This window comes from Platalea leucorodia, assembly GCF_965183815.1.
Source record: "Platalea leucorodia genome assembly, chromosome: 5".
Lineage (NCBI taxonomy): Eukaryota > Metazoa > Chordata > Aves > Pelecaniformes > Threskiornithidae > Platalea > Platalea leucorodia.
Genome location: NC_138827.1, coordinates 30766068 through 30784782, shown reverse-complemented (window position 1 = coordinate 30784782; position 18715 = coordinate 30766068). Strand labels below are relative to the sequence as shown.

Here is an 18715-nt window from a genome sequence, read left to right as displayed (position 1 = left end):
AATTGTTCCTGGATGCCAAGTACTCAGAGCTGCTGTTAACCCATCAAAGATTGCATCTCACCTTGGAAAGGTGATTTGAGCACACCACTGTCATCTAGCTGCTGGCTGTTAGGACTGTGCCTAGGCATAAAGTCATCAGGTCTTCAGAAAATTGAGCTCTGACAGATCACTGCATATCATAGCATCAACAACCTGGAGAAATTAAGCCATTTGACCTGATCCCCCCTCATTGTCACATGCCAGATCTACCTCATCCTGGACAGACTCCAGTCCAGAAGCTGCGGTAGCTCACATGCACTTTGCTGAGGATCAGCTTACTTGTGGCTTCTGGGCCACCATCAGCCAGGCTGGAGCGAGGGCCAAGGGAAGCAGTGGACCATCCCCATGGTGCCACAGGTAGGGAAGCCTCAAAGCATTAAGAAATCACGTTGAAGCCAGGCGTGGCAGGGACAGAATCAGGTTCAGGTTAGCCTATCCCTACAAATAAAGAGACAAGTTGAGGCTCAGAGCTGAACAGACAGTAGATTATAGCTGCATTCCCCCAAAGAGACAGAGCTCTACAGACATTAATGGTGATTTACACACCGTACTTCATAAGGCACCCAAAGTGGGCAGTACACTCTCAAGACTGTTCTTTTTCTCACTGCTACCTCCTGATTTCCACCAGAAAAACATCTTTGTGGAAACAGATTTTAGCCTATAAGCTTTAAACAAGGCTCTGGAACCAGGGGAATTAACTGGAAAATGATTGAAGGCTATTAGAGGGTTTTGCATGGCTTTGTTTAACGGTGGAAGATTGCACACAAATGAGAGCTGCTGACTGGAGCTCCGCAGCCAGGAACGCACAGTGACCCCAGGCTGCCGGCAAGCCTGGCAGAGCCGGATCCTGCCCAGCAGATGTGCAGCATGGGGCCTTCTCATTTTCCTTGTCAAGCAATGAAAACCATCCCCCTGCTGTTCTTTCCTGACCTTGCAAGCCAGCCTCAGGCACCACAGAGTTAAACAGCATCATTTTCTGACCCAGCATAGAGCCCTTGGGGCATTTTCTCAGTATCGAACAAAATCCGTTACCTCTCCATCATTGGCCAGGGTAGCTGGGAGATGGTGAAAGCAGAAGGAAGGCTACTTGCCTCAAACTTCATGAAAATGAGCTAGGATAAACGATGCATGTCCTGGTATGCTTACACCATGAGGCCCAGATCCCACGCTGGTTTCCCCAAAACCATCACAGTTATATGGCCAGCCACGAATGTGAGAGCCAAACAAGCTTGAGGTATTTTCGTGGCTCACTCATGTGAAACAAAAGCCAGCTTAGCCCTTCAGTCCTTCCCTTCACCCAAGGCTCATTTTCCCCACCACAGCACCAGGGATGGCATCAGAGATTTGTGACCGTGAGCTGGAATCACCTCGCACCTGCCTGTGTGGCAATGTCTGTGCAGATGACTCCTCAAATGAGAAATCAAAGGCTGTTTCTTAACTCTCCTCGTCATACTGTGGGTATGCAAGTGCAGCCCAGGTGAGACGGCGTTGTTAGGGGCTCTTCCTAGTTTTTTTTTCCCTGAGTAGTCTTTGCAGATTAACTTTTTATTTTATTCTGAAACCTTTCTCACCAAGTCAGCATTGATTTATTTGGGGAGAAAAACACTAATTTATTTTTTATATTCTTCCCATTGCTGCCCATTGCTTCCAAAAGAGAAATCCCACCCCTCTGCTCCTCCAACCCTCTGCTCCTGCCCACCTCCTCCCTTGCTCTGCTTAGGGTATTTGACAGAACCCTTTCTGAGCCAAACTGACTAATCCTGGGGAAAACAACTTGGTCTTTCATGCAACATGAGTTTAATGTGGGTTTGATGAGCTGAGCTGAGCTGCTGCAGTGCAGGGGCAGACAGACGTCAGTCCTGGGTCAGGAGGAGCAAGGGTGCTCTCAGGTCCTCCCTAGGTGCCAGGGGATGTGCAAGAGCCCTGTGGTGGGATGCACAGCCTCACCAAGGCCCTGGGGGAGGCTGTCCAACTCTAGCCATGTGCTGTCTGCCACAGCTCTGCTCCCATGGGACACACGAGCTAGTCACCACACACCTCTGGTCGTGGGGATGGAGTCTGTCCATCAGGCAATTGCTCGTGTCTTGATACAGATGAGTTTCTATCCATCACCATCACCTTCCTTCAGTTTTGCTTTACAGATCATAAAAGCAGATAGATCACTGCTTTTTTCACTCTAGGCAGTCCGTCACCTCCTCAGACCAGCTCTTCGCTTTTATTAACACAGATCCACACTCATAAAATGCAAACCAGTTACCTTGGATCCTCTTGCCTTTCCAGACCCATGCCACATCTGCAGGGTCTGTAATTGCTATTCCAGGTGGCTGCTGCCCATCTCAGCGGAAATCATCTTCCTACCTTCAGAAATGTATTTTATCACTCCTGGTCTCCAATTAAAAAAAAACCCTTTCCACATAACTAGGAAAACAACAAAATACAAAAGCCCTACACAAACCCACCCTGGCAGACTGGACTTTATCACTGTTGATGTGAGCTTTTGCTCTGCCATTTGCTTGATGGACAATTATCAGCTCAGCAGAGCTACCCAGCGGGAGCTAAGCAATAATCTTACGGAGTAAATACAACCTTGTAGCAGAGCGTGATCTGTCCTGCCTGAGAACATTGTCAGCAGCGATAGCACCAATACAGCTGGTACGTGATTCTCACTGGGACTTGCTTTCTTACCTTTGATGATAGGAACTTTCAGGAGTTTCCAGTTCAGTGTTACTCCACCAGCTCTGGCCCTGGGTTGAGCCTCCTGCGGGTACTGAGCCTCGGGCAGAGGAAGGACAGATGCCTGGGAGGTGGTTCATGTACCCTTGTCACTGCCGCTAAAAATCTGGCTGGAAGGGTGACTGCGTGCCTCCAGCACAAAACACATCTCAGTAAAAGGGAGGTCTGGTGGGTAAGTCACAAGATGCAATGAATCTAAGCAGCGTTTTCTCCTCTGCCACCAAATCCTTATGTGACCTTAGTCAGACCTCCCAGTACATCCACTTCCCTACCTCCAAAATAAGAATGTTCACTCCTTTCTCCCACCCTTTGGCCTGTTTATTTCTACTCAGACTCCCAGGTCTTGGTGGCAGCCACAGCTTCTTGCCATTCCTCATACATACAGCTCCTGACACCTCTGGGTCCCTACATCAGTCTGGGCACTGATATAGTAAAACCCAGAGTGTCTGTGTTTTAAGTGCTATTAAAAACGTGGGGAGCAAGATGTACGCCCTTACTGCTATCCACTCCCTCCACCTGCTACTATGTGTTTCCCTGGGAAGATAAGAAGGCAAAATATTTCACACCAAATGGGCTTTCTCCTTTTCTCTCCTCAGCAAACGCACTTTGCACCTGCTCATTAACGAACGTACACCATCCACATCGACCAGGGCTGGCGCTGAATTGAACTTCGAATGCCTTTTCAGTGCCATAGCCTAGTTAATAATTACTTTTATGACTCACTCCACTCCATGCTGCTGGAGCGCCATTAAGAGAATTGACAGCATAAATAACAGAAACATTAAGCCTAATGATGTTGTAAGTGTTAGCCCTGCTAAAGTGCTCCTGGTGTCATGAAAGAAGAGCTTTCCCTTTAGCAGTTGTCCCTCCCAGCAGGGTGTTTTCTTCCCATCCCTGGCATTGCAGAGGAAAGTTACCTTGCTGCTCCTTCGAGTTTTGGCAGTAGGAGTGTGGGATGCGCACAGACACATACACATCCATGTGCCACGCGTGCTCATGCAGCAATAATCCCCATTTCAGAATATCTTTGTTCCCAATCAGCAAACTCTCAGCATCCTCAGTTTCAGCGTGGGCCTGCAGCTCCCCACCTCCCCAGCATCCTGGAGTGCCCTTCCGCCAGCGATGCCCTGAGAGGAGCCCGAAGCTCGCTTGCAGCTTGCCTGAATCGTCAGGGGAAATGCACTAGTTCAAGCCACCTTCCTGGATTTCCCTCCCAGTTGCACAGGGGCAGAGGGGCGCCCAGTGCCTCGCTAATGGGTGGATGGTAACTGCCATCTCTGGATGCTTCTGTCTCTAACAAGATCATTTTCAAACATGGACCAGATCCTCTAAATCAATTTTTCCCAGTGGCTCCACTCGTCTTCTAGATGGTAGGTTTTCCCCCATACCCCCAGGACTCCCCATCTATTCCCCACGAGGATGTGTAACCCTCTGGAAAGGTCTGGCCAGAAATGAGAAGCAGAAGACGGCTGTACGTCCGCTGCAGTACTGCTGCAGTTACACCAGCAGTGCATTTGACCACAATCCCTGCCAATTTACTCTCATTTTTCCACTAATTTATAATTCACAGGACTGGATGTAATACTTCCCAAACCAGCTTTAAATAGCATATCTAAGGTTCATGAAGCTTTTTGAATGCAACAACAAACCTGATAGGTTTAATAAGAGACCTTGGTTCAAGCAAGGAGTGTTCCCCGCTGTTATTTCCTGAAAGCAAAACTGTTTCTGTGAAATAGCCATTTCCTTTTCTTTTAAGAGAAAAATTCAATATCTCTTCCTTTTTCTTAGCAAGTTCCTCCTCTTTGCCTTCATTGCCACAAATTCCCTAATCTTGTTATTCTTGGGTGTTGGAAAAGCGTAATCATCTAAGCCATGAAATCGAAGACAACAGCAACATTTCCAGGGAGGTGACTTAAGTCAGAGGAATTAATTCTCCCAGCAGACAGCTCTTGTTTAGAACAAATGTGATTTTCAGAACTGAAGCTATGTTTTTAATGAGGCTCTATGAAAATATATGTAGCCCAGAGCTGCTGGGAAATTCAGCATTATGCCAGAGAAATGCATCACGTCAGGAAAACAACAGACAACAGGATCATTCAGTAAGTTCATCACTCAGTTCCCTGCAGAGAAAACCCGTCTCTGTATTTCTCACCCTCAGAGATTGCTGACCTGAAGATGGAAATCTACAGCTATTTATGGAGTGTCTGAATCTAGCCCATCCAAAAGGTGCATTTTGAGGTTTAATTGAGAAAAGACATGGTTTTTCCTCCCTCTCTTTCAAATGAAGCCAGCATGCACGAGCAGGTGGGTCTCCACACAACACTGGGTTAAGGCATGGAAGTCCTTGCCCCAGGATGTTACAGATGCTGAGAGCTGGGTTTTTTTTCCTTTCCCTGGGAAAAGCAAGATTAATGCTTTGATCGGAGCCGAGACCCCATTTGCAGCTCTGTGCCTCGGTTTCCTTTCTTGCCTGCTGTCTTTCTCTACCCAGAGCAGGGACTCCCTTACTTGCACCTACATAGCGAAGCACCAGAGGCATGGATGGGACCGCTGGTCATCACCATGGCGTAAGACCACATTCAGAGGGATTTCCAGGGATTTATGTCCATAAAAAAGTGTTTATCCAGCAAGGATGCAGCAAAAATTTGCCTTTGCTTTGGGGCTGGTCGGTGTTTTCACATGAAGGATAAGAAAGAAAAGCCATTTGGAGACCATCACGCAGCATGAAGCTGGGAGGACAACCTGCAGGAGCTTTCCATGCTCTGCTACCTGGGTTCACCTCCCTGGAGCAAACAACTCTGCTGCTCCCAGGTGCAGCTGTAATTGCCAGCCAAAGGTTATTTTTCTCCAGTGAACTCAGTGGCCCCATGAAATGTTCCCAGCCCAGAAACCAAAGCTGGCTGCTTATTTGCACAACAGCAGGCAGCAGCGATGTGCCCACCCCTAAGGAGGCTGCAGAAGCCAGACCCCTTGGGTTTGCTGGCAGCACATCCTTCCCACGTGAAAAATCTGCTTCTGCATAGAGTGCGGAGCTCCAGGGACAGTGACCAGGATAAAGCACCAGCCACTTGCAATGGGAGAGGGAGGATCAGCTCCTAATGACAGCATCATGTTTGCCTGGCTCGGCTGGAGATAAAAAGATAAACCATAGATCATGCTGATCTCTCATACCGAGATAACAACAGAGGAGGATTTGTCTCCAAAAGAAGCATGCTTTCTGCGTATGTGCCAGCAAGAGAAATCATTTTTCTGTCTGACTTTATAGCAAACTTCATCAAATATCCATCTGGCACCAGGCCAGAGAGCTACATATGAAGCTGTGTTCACTGTCACAGCAGACTGATGCCAGAAACTCCAGCAAAGATTTCAGCAGGAGAGACCTCCTGCAATAGTTTTGGGAGGGTACGCAGATCTCTGGAGGCACGGCTTATTAAAAGCACCATTGCAGAGCGATCTGGCTTTTTGGACTTGATTGAAAGCAGGGGGTCTGGTAAGGGACTGTAGCCCCAAAGCTGCCTTTGAAATTTGGTCCTCATTTGGAGACAGAGCCCAGCAAGATCTCATTTTAGGGGTGCCTGGAGGATTGAATAATAGAGCAATCCTCAAGCGTCTGGATCGGAAATTTCATCTGGAACCTGGGAATTTTTTTCCTGGCAAAAGCATCATGAGAACCAATGTCTTCTCAGGACAGGCCAATTTCAAGAAATCAGAATTTCCTGATGAATATGTGCTCCATGGAAAAACTCCTGGGGACTCTTTGTATGCAAGGATGCCTTGAAAAACATGATCTGTTCTCCCAGGCCTGACACCCTCTGTGCTCTGAGAATTCAAAGCCATGTCAGCATGTGCAGGTCCCACAGAGACAGACTGAGAGTGATTACAAGTAGCAGAAGATCTGCTGATGAAAACAGTGAAATCTACTCTCCACAGACTTTGTAAATGAGACTGAACAAAGCCATGGAAACGAGCCTGTAAGGAGCAATCCTCACTGACCAACCTTGATGATCCAGCTGTCTTCTGCAGCCTGGTGGTTCACTGTGAGCCTGGGTGAGCAGTGGTCCCCTCCTCGCTGGAGCTCCCCAGGCCAGCAGTGGGGGCAGCTGGGACAGCAGAAGCCCCCAAACTGGCCACCACTGCATGGAGCCAGTCTCCAAGAGTTTTAAATTGACATTAAAATGAAAAAAGTCAAGCTCCCAGCTTCCCTAGGAAGTGTGAGAGAGCAAACGGTGTAAGATCACACCAGGGGAGATGCTCCATATCCTCGGTCCATCTAGATGGGGGTGCTGCTGCAGAGGATAAGCATCTGCTGTGGCTTCACATCACCCTGGGGACATGGGCAGGGTGCCGCTCTGAGGCCACCCCAAACGAGGAGCTCTTTGGGGTCATCAGTCCGATAGCCAGGAGCTTTAGAAAACAAATATACTATCCTCTCCTAAAGCATGTTGTAGTGGGGCAGATGGCAGTGCCTGAGGGTCTCTCCCATGGATGCTGAAAGCTCAGCTGAGCTGACAGCATCTGACAGTTGGAGAAAACCAGCCTTTCAGCCTCTAAGTTGAGCACATTTGCTATGGACTCACTGGAGACTAATGACATAAAAGCTAATTTTTTTTCTTAACAGAGGGACTTTGCAAATGGAAATTTCACATTTTCATGCATATTTTTGTTCTTTCATGGATTTTTTTTTCCTCTTCCAGGACTTATCCAGGGAAAATGCCCCATTTCTTGCACAAGAGAGACCTGGAAGGTTTGTACCTTTGCTGTGGGCTTGTGAGTCCTGCAAAAGAATGGCAGTTCATGAGCATTCATGGAGCTCCTGAGCCAAAATCAGAGCAATAGGCCAGAGAGTGAGGTAAGGGCTCCTGGGGAAGGGTGAGCATTTCACCAGAGGGAAGGATGGAAGGGGTCAGCCAGCTCAGCCTAATGAAAGGGAAGCTCTCGGAAATCTGCAACAAATCTAAAATGTTTCAGGGATACAAATTTCCAGGAGGTAAAAAGGTATCTCAGTTAAAAGCCATTGCTGGTACAAGGATAAAAGGAAATAAACTAGCCACAAATAAATTTGGGCTGGAATTAAAAAAAGGTAATTACATTTCATGTAATGTTTCTGTTTTATTCTTCCAGATGGAGAGAGAAGCTCATGGTCCAGGTTAGTGCTGGGCAGCTGCCGTGGCAGGAATGCTACAGGCTGCAAGTCCAGGAGGGCAGCAGTGGATGCTCAGCAAACCCTCCACTGTGCTTTTCTCTCTGGTCCCACTTTTAAAAAAGAAAAACCTCTCCAGGGAGTTCTTCCTAATGGCCAAAAAAAATCCTTTCTGAAGTGAGCAGGTTTTCATTTTACACACATTGTCCGTGGAGCCTTCTTAGCCAGCTCATTTCCCAGGTCTTTAACCAGCCAGCCTGCCTGGAATGGAGAGATTTTCCCTCGTCTCAAATCACTTGGCTGCACATGGGAGAGAAGCCCTTTGACGAGGTGAATTTGCAAGGCTCTCAAATCCTCTTTATTCTTGCTGTGCTATCCCTCCTTGAGTCATCTCCAAGAGACCATGTTGGGCTAAGCCCAGAAGGAGCATGGAAAGGTGATGGCACCAATCCTAGACACACACAAACACACACAGATACAGCTTCCACCCCTTCCCCGCACCATAAATTAAACATCATCTATACCCAGGACTGGGGAGGATCAGCTAAAATAATCCAGTCCAGCCTTCCACTACCAGAGAGGCTGAATTCAGAACAGCCCACAGTCCTCATCCACCACAGCCCACAAACCTGCTCCTCCCGTGTCCCTAATAAACTGGAGGGCCACTATTCACATCTGGCCTGGTCCGGTACACAGCTGGGGGTTAACACAGGCATGCAGGAAAAAAAAAAAAGGCTAAATTGGGCTATTCCTGTGTTAGCCAAAGCAATGATAGTGGGAGTCTGCAGTGGGATTAGCGTTAGGGCAACCAGGGCTTCAAGGAGCAATGGCATTCAAGAGGCAACATGAACTCTTAGGGACGCTTTTTCCTTGCAGCTAGTTGCACTGTCTAGAAAATCAAGCAGGAGAGTCACGAGCACAAGGCAAAATGAATACAGCCAGCCTTGGGGTACACACACAGTTCCAGGATAAGGGAGAAGGTGGTTGGTAGAGCAAAAGAGAAGACAGGCCAAACGCTTACTGAGTGCAATTATTTTAATGGGTCTGTCATTTCCAAATTCCACATTGCACACAAGTAAGTAGTAATTTAAAAAAAGACTCACATCAGAAACTCTGACTTGGAGCACAAGAAACTCTCCCTGTCTCCCGCTACACAAGGAGGCACAAGATTCACAACAACATCAGTCACGGCCGATCACGGAGGTGGACAGACAGACAGACAGACATGGAAATCCTGAAAGACAGAAAAAGGCAAAAGCAGGGCATTCATGCTTCAGAAGGCAGCAGATGTTCCCATGCCCACCTTGCTGTGCAGGCAGGAGGTTTGGGTCACGGCTTGGTGTATAGACCCACCACACCAGGGGATCAGCATCTCACTGGTCCTACACCTCTGCTTGCCCAGGTGCCATCTCTGCTGGTTGTCGTCTCTTGGGTCCCAAGGACGTCAGCTCCCAGAGCAACATCAGCTTTACCGTGACCTGTGTGTGTAGCACAGGATGCGCCAGGTCCTGGGGCTGTGTCGGGGTTCCCTGTATGGTACTGGCTGTGATGCCACAACACAAGTGTGAACCACACTAAACTCCTAGCTGACCCTCAAAGTCCTGCTTCTGCCCCTATTCCTGCCCAAGGGGCCTTTGCCTTCGACTTCTCTCGGATCTGCTATTGTATTATCCATCACTGGCAGCGTCTCACAGTGCAGCTGCAATAAGGAGTGATTCCAGACTTGGTTTTCAAGCCTTCAGCGAGAAGAGGAAGGAGTTGTATGGCTACCACTTGATTTTACTATTTTTTTGGCTCCAAGTGCTCAAAGAAAACTGCTGCAGTAACCGTATTCACGTGAAAAATACCACTAAAGGATTTCCAGCCTGTTGTGTGCTATTCCAAAAGGCTGGTGAGCCAGCAACCTGGGAATCAAAGCATGCTATTCTGTTTAATTGCTACAGCAATCACCAGCAGGCAAAAATCATGAGAGCGTTTTGTTCAGTACAGCAGTTCCTGCGTGCTGAAGGGCAGCCGGCGCTGGAGGCAGAGCTCACACATGAAAATGAACTCTAGAGAAGATCATGCAGAGATCAGGTCATACAGACTCGTCCACCTTCAAGCAATCCCCAGACTCAGGTGTGCTAATACCAACCCTGCTGCTTGGCAATGTGTTCTTCTTTAAAGCAGCTTTAAGGAGTTGGGAGCAGGTACTTTCCCTCCCGCACAGGCAGGGAGCTGAGCAGTAGCACAATTAAATGATTTGCCCAGGACCTGGAGGCTGTACCAAAGACTTTATCCCATATCTTCCCAGGCCAACACAAACATCCTTCTCCCGAGCCTGCTTCTGCCCCTCCTAGCCAGTAGACCAGCCCTGCTAAAATCACACTGATGTAATTCCTTGGTGTAGAAGGAGCTGTTCAAGGCAGCAAACTGTTGGACCACTCAAGGAGGACCCACATGAAGACAGAGTGTTTGGTTCCCTCTCATCAAGGAATGAAATTCAACCTCATCCTACCTGAGCTCATGAAGGGGCCATCGGCTGCACAGTGGCTCCCCAGAGCAACCAAGACACCTCATGCATGGACTGTACAGCACTGTGGCCTTCTCTCCAGCTCCCCCATGACCGCACATGCTGTCACTTAACTCAGCACACCAGCCGTACAGCCCTCACAGCCTGGCCATGCAGAGGTCTGCTGGTAGCCCAGTGAGCCTTGGCCATGTCACAACCTCTCCCTCTCTTCCAGTGTTTCCCCTTCAGCCTGTCATGCTTCCTTCAGTCATCTTTTTCCTATGGTACTTCACATCTCTTGTAGACAGAGATGACTGAAGGAAACGTGACAAAGGCCCCAGAAAACGTGAGTGGTGTGGGGAGCATGGAATGTTTTCTGGCCCTTCTAACCTGCGACCTTGGGGCATCAAAGGGAATTAATAGAGTGCAGGATGAAAGTAAGCCAAGGATAGCGAACTTTACAGCCTCTCGTTAAACTGTGCAACTCCCTGCTGCAGGATCACAAATGATGAAAGTTGACAGACATTCAAGGTGCAAATGGATTACTTCATGAAGAAATCCATTCAGGGCTACTAAATACAGGCACCACTTCCAGCTCAGGAAAGTCCTAAACAATAGTGCATTGGGGGCGGGGAGAGCATTTTGGGCAAGCAACACTCTGGTTTTGCCCTGTCTTTATGCTCTTCTCCAGATCTTGCTTTTGGACTTGTCAGAAATGAGTTGCTGGGCTAGCTGGGCCTTTGGAATGATCTGGTATGGTCACTCTTGTGTCCGTATGACTTCCTAGTCACTCAAAGTCTCAAGAGCCCCATTTCACATATAGGATTTCCGTAAACAGAGAACCTGTGTAGCCGTTCCTACTCAAAATCCACTCTCCTGCTGCTGCCTCCCCACATACTGGTCCTGCCTAGCACAGCTGTCCTTCCCCACACTGGTCCCATATCTCATAAAGCATGTGAACAGCCCCTACAGGAGTCAGACCAAAGGGTCATTAGCACAGCACCATCTTCCCAGCCGGGGTTGCCCAGGGAAGAACACAAAGCCTTTGCAGCAATAATCCATCAGATTAGGGTCTTTCTGAGGCAGAGGTGGGGTCTTTGTGTTGAACAGCTCTTGATAAATTCTCTTCTGCAAACTCATCCCATTGCTTTGCAAGCCCATGAGCACATTGAGAAGCTTTTCCTGCAGCAAGGAGATCCATCCACTCCTAATTGCCCACTCTGTGTAATGGATCTCACAGCCACTTCAGGGAAGAGATACAGTCTCCATCTTCCAGCACAGCTACACTGTAGCCCATACAGTTATTTGCCCCCAGTCCCAAGCTGATGTGTGTCCCAGGCCAGCCTTCCACAAAAAGATGGAAAGGAAGCTGCCTAGCACTCCGTACATAATCATTGCCCAATGATTTCATTTGCAGGCTCCTGCCAACCTCTGGTTACTGCAGGAGCTTGTCCCCAAGGATTCAGCCTGGCTAACCTTCCAAGATACACACTGCACCGAGCAGCACATCTGTAGCCCAACCTGATTAAAACAGGAGGAAAATGCCAGTGCTAGTTGCGATCCTTGTGATTCATTGTCTCTTAGAATGGGTGGTAAAGTCACCCAAATGAAGGCAAGATGGGGCAAGGATTTTCAACAGAGAGGAGATTGTTTCACACTGCTTTTTAATAGCAAACACATAGTTTTGTCCCTACTGCCAAAAAGCCTGGCACTAAAAATGCTGAAATCTTCTTGTGACTGAATGGCAGCAAGCTGTAATTTACTGCATTCCTGCTTCTTTTACGTTCAAGAATTGCTTCGCTTCTGAGAAGAAAGAGTTGTCATTTGTCAGCCCCATGTAGCCCCTCCTTCCAGCCATGACATTTCCAAGTTATGCTAGACAAATGAATCCATTCCCCTCTTCCTATGTGCTCCCCCAAAAAGCTGGTCTGTTCCCAGGAACTGAGAGTCATCCTTTCACAGCAAGATCATTATCAATTTTCTTTTTAAAGCCATGTAATGGGCATGTTCCGTTCAGCAAAAATCTGGAATTTTTCTGCTGTTGCATCCACCTCCCTTAAATAGATTCACAAAGACCTGTCTGTCTGCTGGCTTTTCACAAGCACCTTCCCCACACCTCTAATCGATGGTACATCACAGATTTCCAGCCCACCCATTGCAGCATCTGGCTGGCTGCTAACAAAAGCTCTGCCTGGCTTTAGGATGCAGCCAGGTCCCTGGGCAAGTTGAGCTGTATCGCCTCTCCTCCTGTGGTGTACTTGGCCACCGGTCCGTTGCCTTCCATGGTGAAGAGCTTGCAAGTCTTCGCGTTCTCATGAACCGGTGTGGACTTTTTTGAGGAGATGGGGGAATTTGTGGGGCTCAGCTGAACAGCAGTGGTGTCCTGCACCGTGTGCTCACTAGTTTCAATTTCAAAGGCTGTGTTGCCAGGTTTGATGAGTCCAATGTTGGAACCTGGTTTGGATTTCCTGGCCCCACGAGCTGGGGGCCTCCGGCTGCAGATGCAGCAGGCACCAAAGAACGTGAAGGCCACCACTAGCAAGATGGGTCCGATAATGATGGGAGGGTTGTTCATGGGGAGGAAGGTCCCAAAGGCAAATGCTCCCACTAAAGTGATGTTGATCCCTGCTAGCATGATGCAAAGTCCACAAGCACAGCAGAGAGCAGGGGAGGGAAGGCCCTGAGGTCGTGTCTTTTTCTGGATGGGTTTCTGGGACAAAGAGGCACTGCTCTTTTCACTGAACATGTTGAGATGAGTCTCAGAGGTCACTTCAGTCCTCACGGGGTGTACACTGTGTTAAGAAGGCTAGCTCTGGTCTCCTGCTGCCTTGAAATCCCTGGAGAGGAACAGAAAAGTATGCAGCTGTTAGAGCAATGAACCAAAGGCACCTTTCCACCACCATTCATGGTGACCAGCATCTTCTCTGGATTTGCTGGTACCAACAACTAAGTACAAATCCAAGCCTGCTCTCAAGTCTGGACTTTTCCTGTCCATGGTGGCCACATGCAGTTAGCCTCAGGCTGGAGCACTGAGCCCAGTATGCTCAATGCCCTTTGCCATCCAGATGGATGACACCCAAGTGAATCTGTGCACGCAATGGCCCAGAGCCTATGCTTTGCTCTGCCTGGAGTCTGAGCCACAGCACAGCATTGCAGCAGTGTGGCTGGACAGACAGACCCACATCATGAGCTCAGATGTTTCTCACATGGGTTTGAGACCTGCTGCATACATCTCTTGACGCTCCCTCTACTCCATCCACCCTTCCCTTAAAATACATGTTCTTCAGGACAGGCAATATGTCCTGCTGCCAATTTGGGCAATAGCTGGTCTCACAGCACGTGTCATCACCCACACAACACCTGCCCAAAATAACAACAGACCCCAGTACTGCTCTGAACATCCCTCACTGCAATGTGAGTGCAAAAGTTCAGTGTGATCACAGGAGATCCCGTAGAAAGGGGCAGGGAAGATTTTTTGCCTCAGTGACTGTAAAACCAAAACCATACAAGATTCGTGTGCAAGCAACACTGGCTCCTGGATGAAGGCTCACAGAAACTGAGACGATAAAGCTGGAAAAGAGCCTGTGTAGGGATCTGCCTAGGACCCAAGGAAAGAACACATAGCCCTGACTGACAACAGCAGCTTCTCGATGGAGGAGATTATTGGATGTGATAAGAGTCGGCTTTGTGTTCGCTGTACTTTGCTGGGAAACCAAATTGCCAGAAGCCAAATTGCCAGCAGTTTCCTGGTGATGCCTTTGATTTTACAAGCAGGAGAGCATTTCTCTTCCCAGCCTGACTGCAAACAATAGCGGTCTGCTCTCTCCTACTCCCCTGCCTGGCTCCCTAGCTTCTTCCCTCCCCTGCTGTGAAATCACTTTCAAAAGGGTTGCCAGGTGGAAACTGATACTGCACAGGTTTCTACTGGAAGAGCCAAGAATCACTGTTGTGCTATTAACACTCTGCAGCCACTAAATTAAAAAAAAAAAAAAACAAAAAAAACCATCACCCATCACCCTGAAACATGCCAGTGGGATCAGCCGGGCATTTTCAACGTGTTTCCTAGGTTATAAAATTTTCCCGCACCTCCAGCTGAGGCAAAGCTCTCTGCTGCTCTATCCGGTGTCATATCTCATTTCCTTGGCTTGGGCTTTTGTTTAGACCTGAATGAAGTGCAGCAGTGAACTTTCAGTGAAGTTCCTATCCAGTGAGACATCAGCTGGAGCTGACAGAGACAGGCACATGGAAGGATTAAATCGTTCCTCATCTGGGGATGCCTGACTGGGGAGGAGTCTCTCTGCAGGCAAAGATTTTTCAGGAGAACTGAGAGAGTGCGAGAAAGGGCATTTTCTCCACTAGCCAGGCTAACACATATGCATGTTTCTCCAGCAGTGTCTTTTTGCTCTGCCTAGGAACCCTGGCACACTGGTGTGAGCTGGAGCCCTGATTCTGCCTCCTTCACCAGCCCTGGACCAGCAGCAAAACATCTTCTGGTTAAAGACACACACACACACAGACTGTTCTCAGCCCAGCTCTTATGGATGCCAGTCTGAAATCTTTGGCACACAGAGGCTGCAGGTACCCCACGTGGCTCATCCCTTCGGTTTGCCCTACCCCTTCCCACTGCAAAGTGCTCGGCAGGGAACTGCACGGCTTCTCGACGTTAAATCATATCACAGATTCATTCCAGCAGGTTTCTCCCTCCTGACTCCTCAGCACTCACCTGCTCCCGCCATGCAAGAATTCCCCCTACTGGGAGAGCCAGGCAGCTATCACAGCTGCTGGGCTCTAGAGGGATGCACAAACAAGCCGGCTGCCTCCGTTCCTAGGCAAAGCAGAGACCAGAGGTCATGCTCCCACTGAGATTTTCAAGAGGATCTTCAACCTGTTGCCCATCACATCTGTCAGCAGTCACCTGTAGTCGCTCCAAAGAGACCATGCTGTTTTCTGGCTGCTTTCAAGGCTGCAACAATATCACCCAGCACGGTCGTTGGTAGCCCATTTTCTCTGCCTGGCAATTTTTGTTCATCGTTACAGTTCTGTGAGTGTAGGGGGGTTAAGCTTGGGTAAAATCCTCACTGGACCTCCCCAGGCTGTAACAGGAGAGGAGGGGGACAAGAGGGCTTGTTCAGGCACCATTAGCAATGATAAGTCAGGGCAGCCCATCCAAGGACAACTCACCCCAGCAGGTAAAAGAGAACCACAGATCCACTCTGGAAGGACAAATAACATGAAAGAACAATTCAGCTGGGCTCAGGGTGGGTACAGTCACCATCAGCTTCCCAGACATTCACAGCCACTTCCCAGAAGGAGAGAGGACCAGATCTATAGAACAGAAATAGGGATGTGGCACACAAGGATGGAGACTTCTCACCCTGCAGCTTGACTGGAGTAGGCACCAGCTGCAACTTGGGTCACCCTAGGACAGGCAGGCAGCTCCCACGTTGTGCCAAGGGACTGGTCAGGCAATGGCAGCTACCTGCCTCCTGGCAAGTGAAGAGGGAAGAAAGGAAGTCTGCAAATAAACTGCTGTGGCTAAAGTGGTGATGAGTAGCTTGCCAGGAGTCATCGCCCTAGGAGGCCCATTGGGTTGGGGGTCTGGGAATGCATCGGTATCAGACTGCACAAAAGGTCAGAGATTAGAGCAGGCAGTGTGACAAAACCCAGCGTCCTGGACCTCCTCAGATACACCTGCGACTGTAAAACCTGCATCTGTCAGTTCAAAGGGCCGGGTCTAATACAAGGGCCGTGACATTGCCCGAAGAGTGAAGCTGTAACAACATGAATCCAAGGGTTTGTGTTGCATACCCTTAGGTGGGGAATAAAAGCACCTGGGGGTGACTGAGGGAGCAAGCCACCAAACCTGCTCAGATTGCATCAAAGAAAAGCATAGGGAGCCAAACCTACCTCATTCACATTATGTATATGGAGATATACTCAGAACCATGGGACAGAGGTAGCTGGAGCTGTCAACAATAGAGCCAGGGTTGAGAGCTCATTTAAACTGTGTCAGCAACTCTGGGGCTTATCACACCCTTTCTATGGCTGCACCATAAGGGTTCTGGCCATGTTATGTCCAAGACAAAACTTCTTTCCCATCCTCTTTGCTTGGAGCACGTACCTGGTGTAACGAACCTGTCCCAGCAAAAAGGAATGGAGCCATTGGAGAATCTAAAAGGGGAACCCTGCCTGGAGTGGGGACCTCTCCCATCAGCTTGGGGACAGAAGACCTTGGAAGACAGCACCATCACAGGGCTAGGACACGACCTGCACACACACCACAGGGTAACCAACAGTACATAGAAGACAGTGTGTTTGGACTGGGAACATTTAGAAAGTGGATCACTGTTTACTCTTGTCTTGATCTCCATATACAACATCAGGGATTATACACAGGGGATTCCTGTTGGAAAACCAGATGAAATGGGGATGAGAAAGCCAACAGAGCAGTGGAGGATAAAGCAAAAACAAAGCAAAGCCACAGAATGCCTTACAGCATCCTCTACCTGATAAGCCTGTGCAACAACACAAAGTCCATCTTTATCCTGATTGCCATGTACAACAGAAGAATCTTTGTTCTCCTGTCGTCTCCTAGAGCACAGTCTGATGCTGTGGGGAGAAGGGTCCCTCTCCATCCCCTTGGCAGTCACAAGAGCTCACTGATATGGGCCAGCTCTCACTGCTGACCTGTCTGAGGATATCTGGCAGCTTTTACCTTCCGCTTCAGCCAAGTTAATGGGTTTGAAAATTACCAACTTTCCAGCCAAATTATCCTGTCCAAAATAACCAATTTCCTTTCCATCAGGAGTGGAAAAAGTTCTCTTCGGGCTGTGTGAAACAGGTTCTTTTCTTATCAGTTAGAGTCTAGGTTTCTTCTCCAAACAACATTTCAGCTTGAAATGCATTACTGCCAAGCACTGCTACACAAAAAATCTGCATATCCAAGCTAGAGTGATGGAAATCCAGAGGCTATAGTGATTCCTTCCAGGGGAATATCCATCCCTCCTTATATTCTCAGGGGGACAAAGAGACTTTCATTCATAGCTCTAAGAGTTCCTAGAGCTCAAAGGGCATACTGACATATTCAGCCAGCATTTTAGGAGCATCATTTAAAGCCATATCAGCAGCACAAGCAACATGCATAGCTAAGCATGCTTCCCTCTTAGTTGTAGCGAGGGGGATAGAGCTGTCATCTTTCCACACCGTCTCAACACAGCAGCACAGCCAAAATATTTGACAGACCCCAGATGAGTCTCCTTTCTAGAGGTGTGATGGCACAGCGAAATAATGACAGTGATCAGCAAACAGAAATTGCAGTCAGACAGCTATAACCACCCCCCGGCACACAGACAGACTCGCAAACACACACGCACGCACCCTTTAGCTATCAGGAGAAACAGAAGACTTTTTCCCCTGGGCAAAGTGCTGGGAAACTCTCCGGTAGGGCCAGAGAGAGCCTCGGTGTCTGGAAGGGGAGGACACTTACCTGGGCTGGAGCGTGGAGCCGGGGAGGGCGATGGAGAGAGCGGGTGCTCCGGGTCTCCCCCTCACCCTTCAGTCGGTGATGACAAAGCCATGGCTAGTCCCAGCAGGGCCGGGGCTAGCTGTGTGCTAGGAGGAGAGGGATCTCACATCCCTCCTTCCCGCTCTTCATAGAGCTCGGGAAACTTTGCTCGGGTGCCAGGCGAGCCCCGGGCAGTCCCCGGGAAAGCTCAGCAGGCTCTGTGTAAGCTTGGCCGCCTGCTCCCCACTTTCCTCCTTCCCCTCGGAGGATGATGTCCTTCTCCTTAGGTAGAAGGGGGTTCAGACGCAGCATCGCTGCCCCGCCGCATCCTCTCCTGCCTCCTCCTCCTCCTCCAGCCCGCGGTCCCCAGCAAGGCTGAGCCCCGCCGCCTCCCCCGCTGTCCGGCAGGCTCTCACCCTCTCCCCGCTCCTTCTTTTTCTTCTTCCTTTTCTACTTCAAGGCTGCAGCTCCCGCCCCTTTCAGCTGACAGAGGTGCCCGGAGCAGAACAGCCCCTTTTTCCCCCGGGGAGAGGAAAAACTCGTCGCCACCGAGGGGCAGCCCCAGCCCCAGCCCCGCTCCGGCACCCCCGGGGCGGAGAACAAAGCGGCCGCCGCCGCCCGGGGAGAGGAGGGGAAACCCACCGCCAAATGCCAAGGAATAAGATGCAGCCTCTCCGCTTGCTGCAGAGAGGCAAGGATCTCTTAAACGCAAGAGGTTTGAAACGCACGTTACGAATAGAAAGGAAAAAAAAAAAAAAAAAAAAAAACACACCAAACCAACCAACCAACCAAACAAACAAAAAACCAA

General features: G+C 49.2%; 1 protein-coding gene across 1 annotated transcript; it reads right to left on the bottom strand.

Annotated features, from left to right (window-relative positions):
- Positions 1-12600: 12600 nt before the first annotated feature.
- Positions 12601-13149, bottom strand: TMEM275 (transmembrane protein 275; the record flags this gene model as incomplete). The annotated part of the gene is made up of 1 exon (XM_082311559.1): positions 12601-13149. One exon carries the CDS (start codon positions 13147-13149, stop codon positions 12601-12603), a length of 549 nt encoding a protein of 182 aa, XP_082167685.1.
- Positions 13150-18715: the final 5566 nt, after the last annotated feature.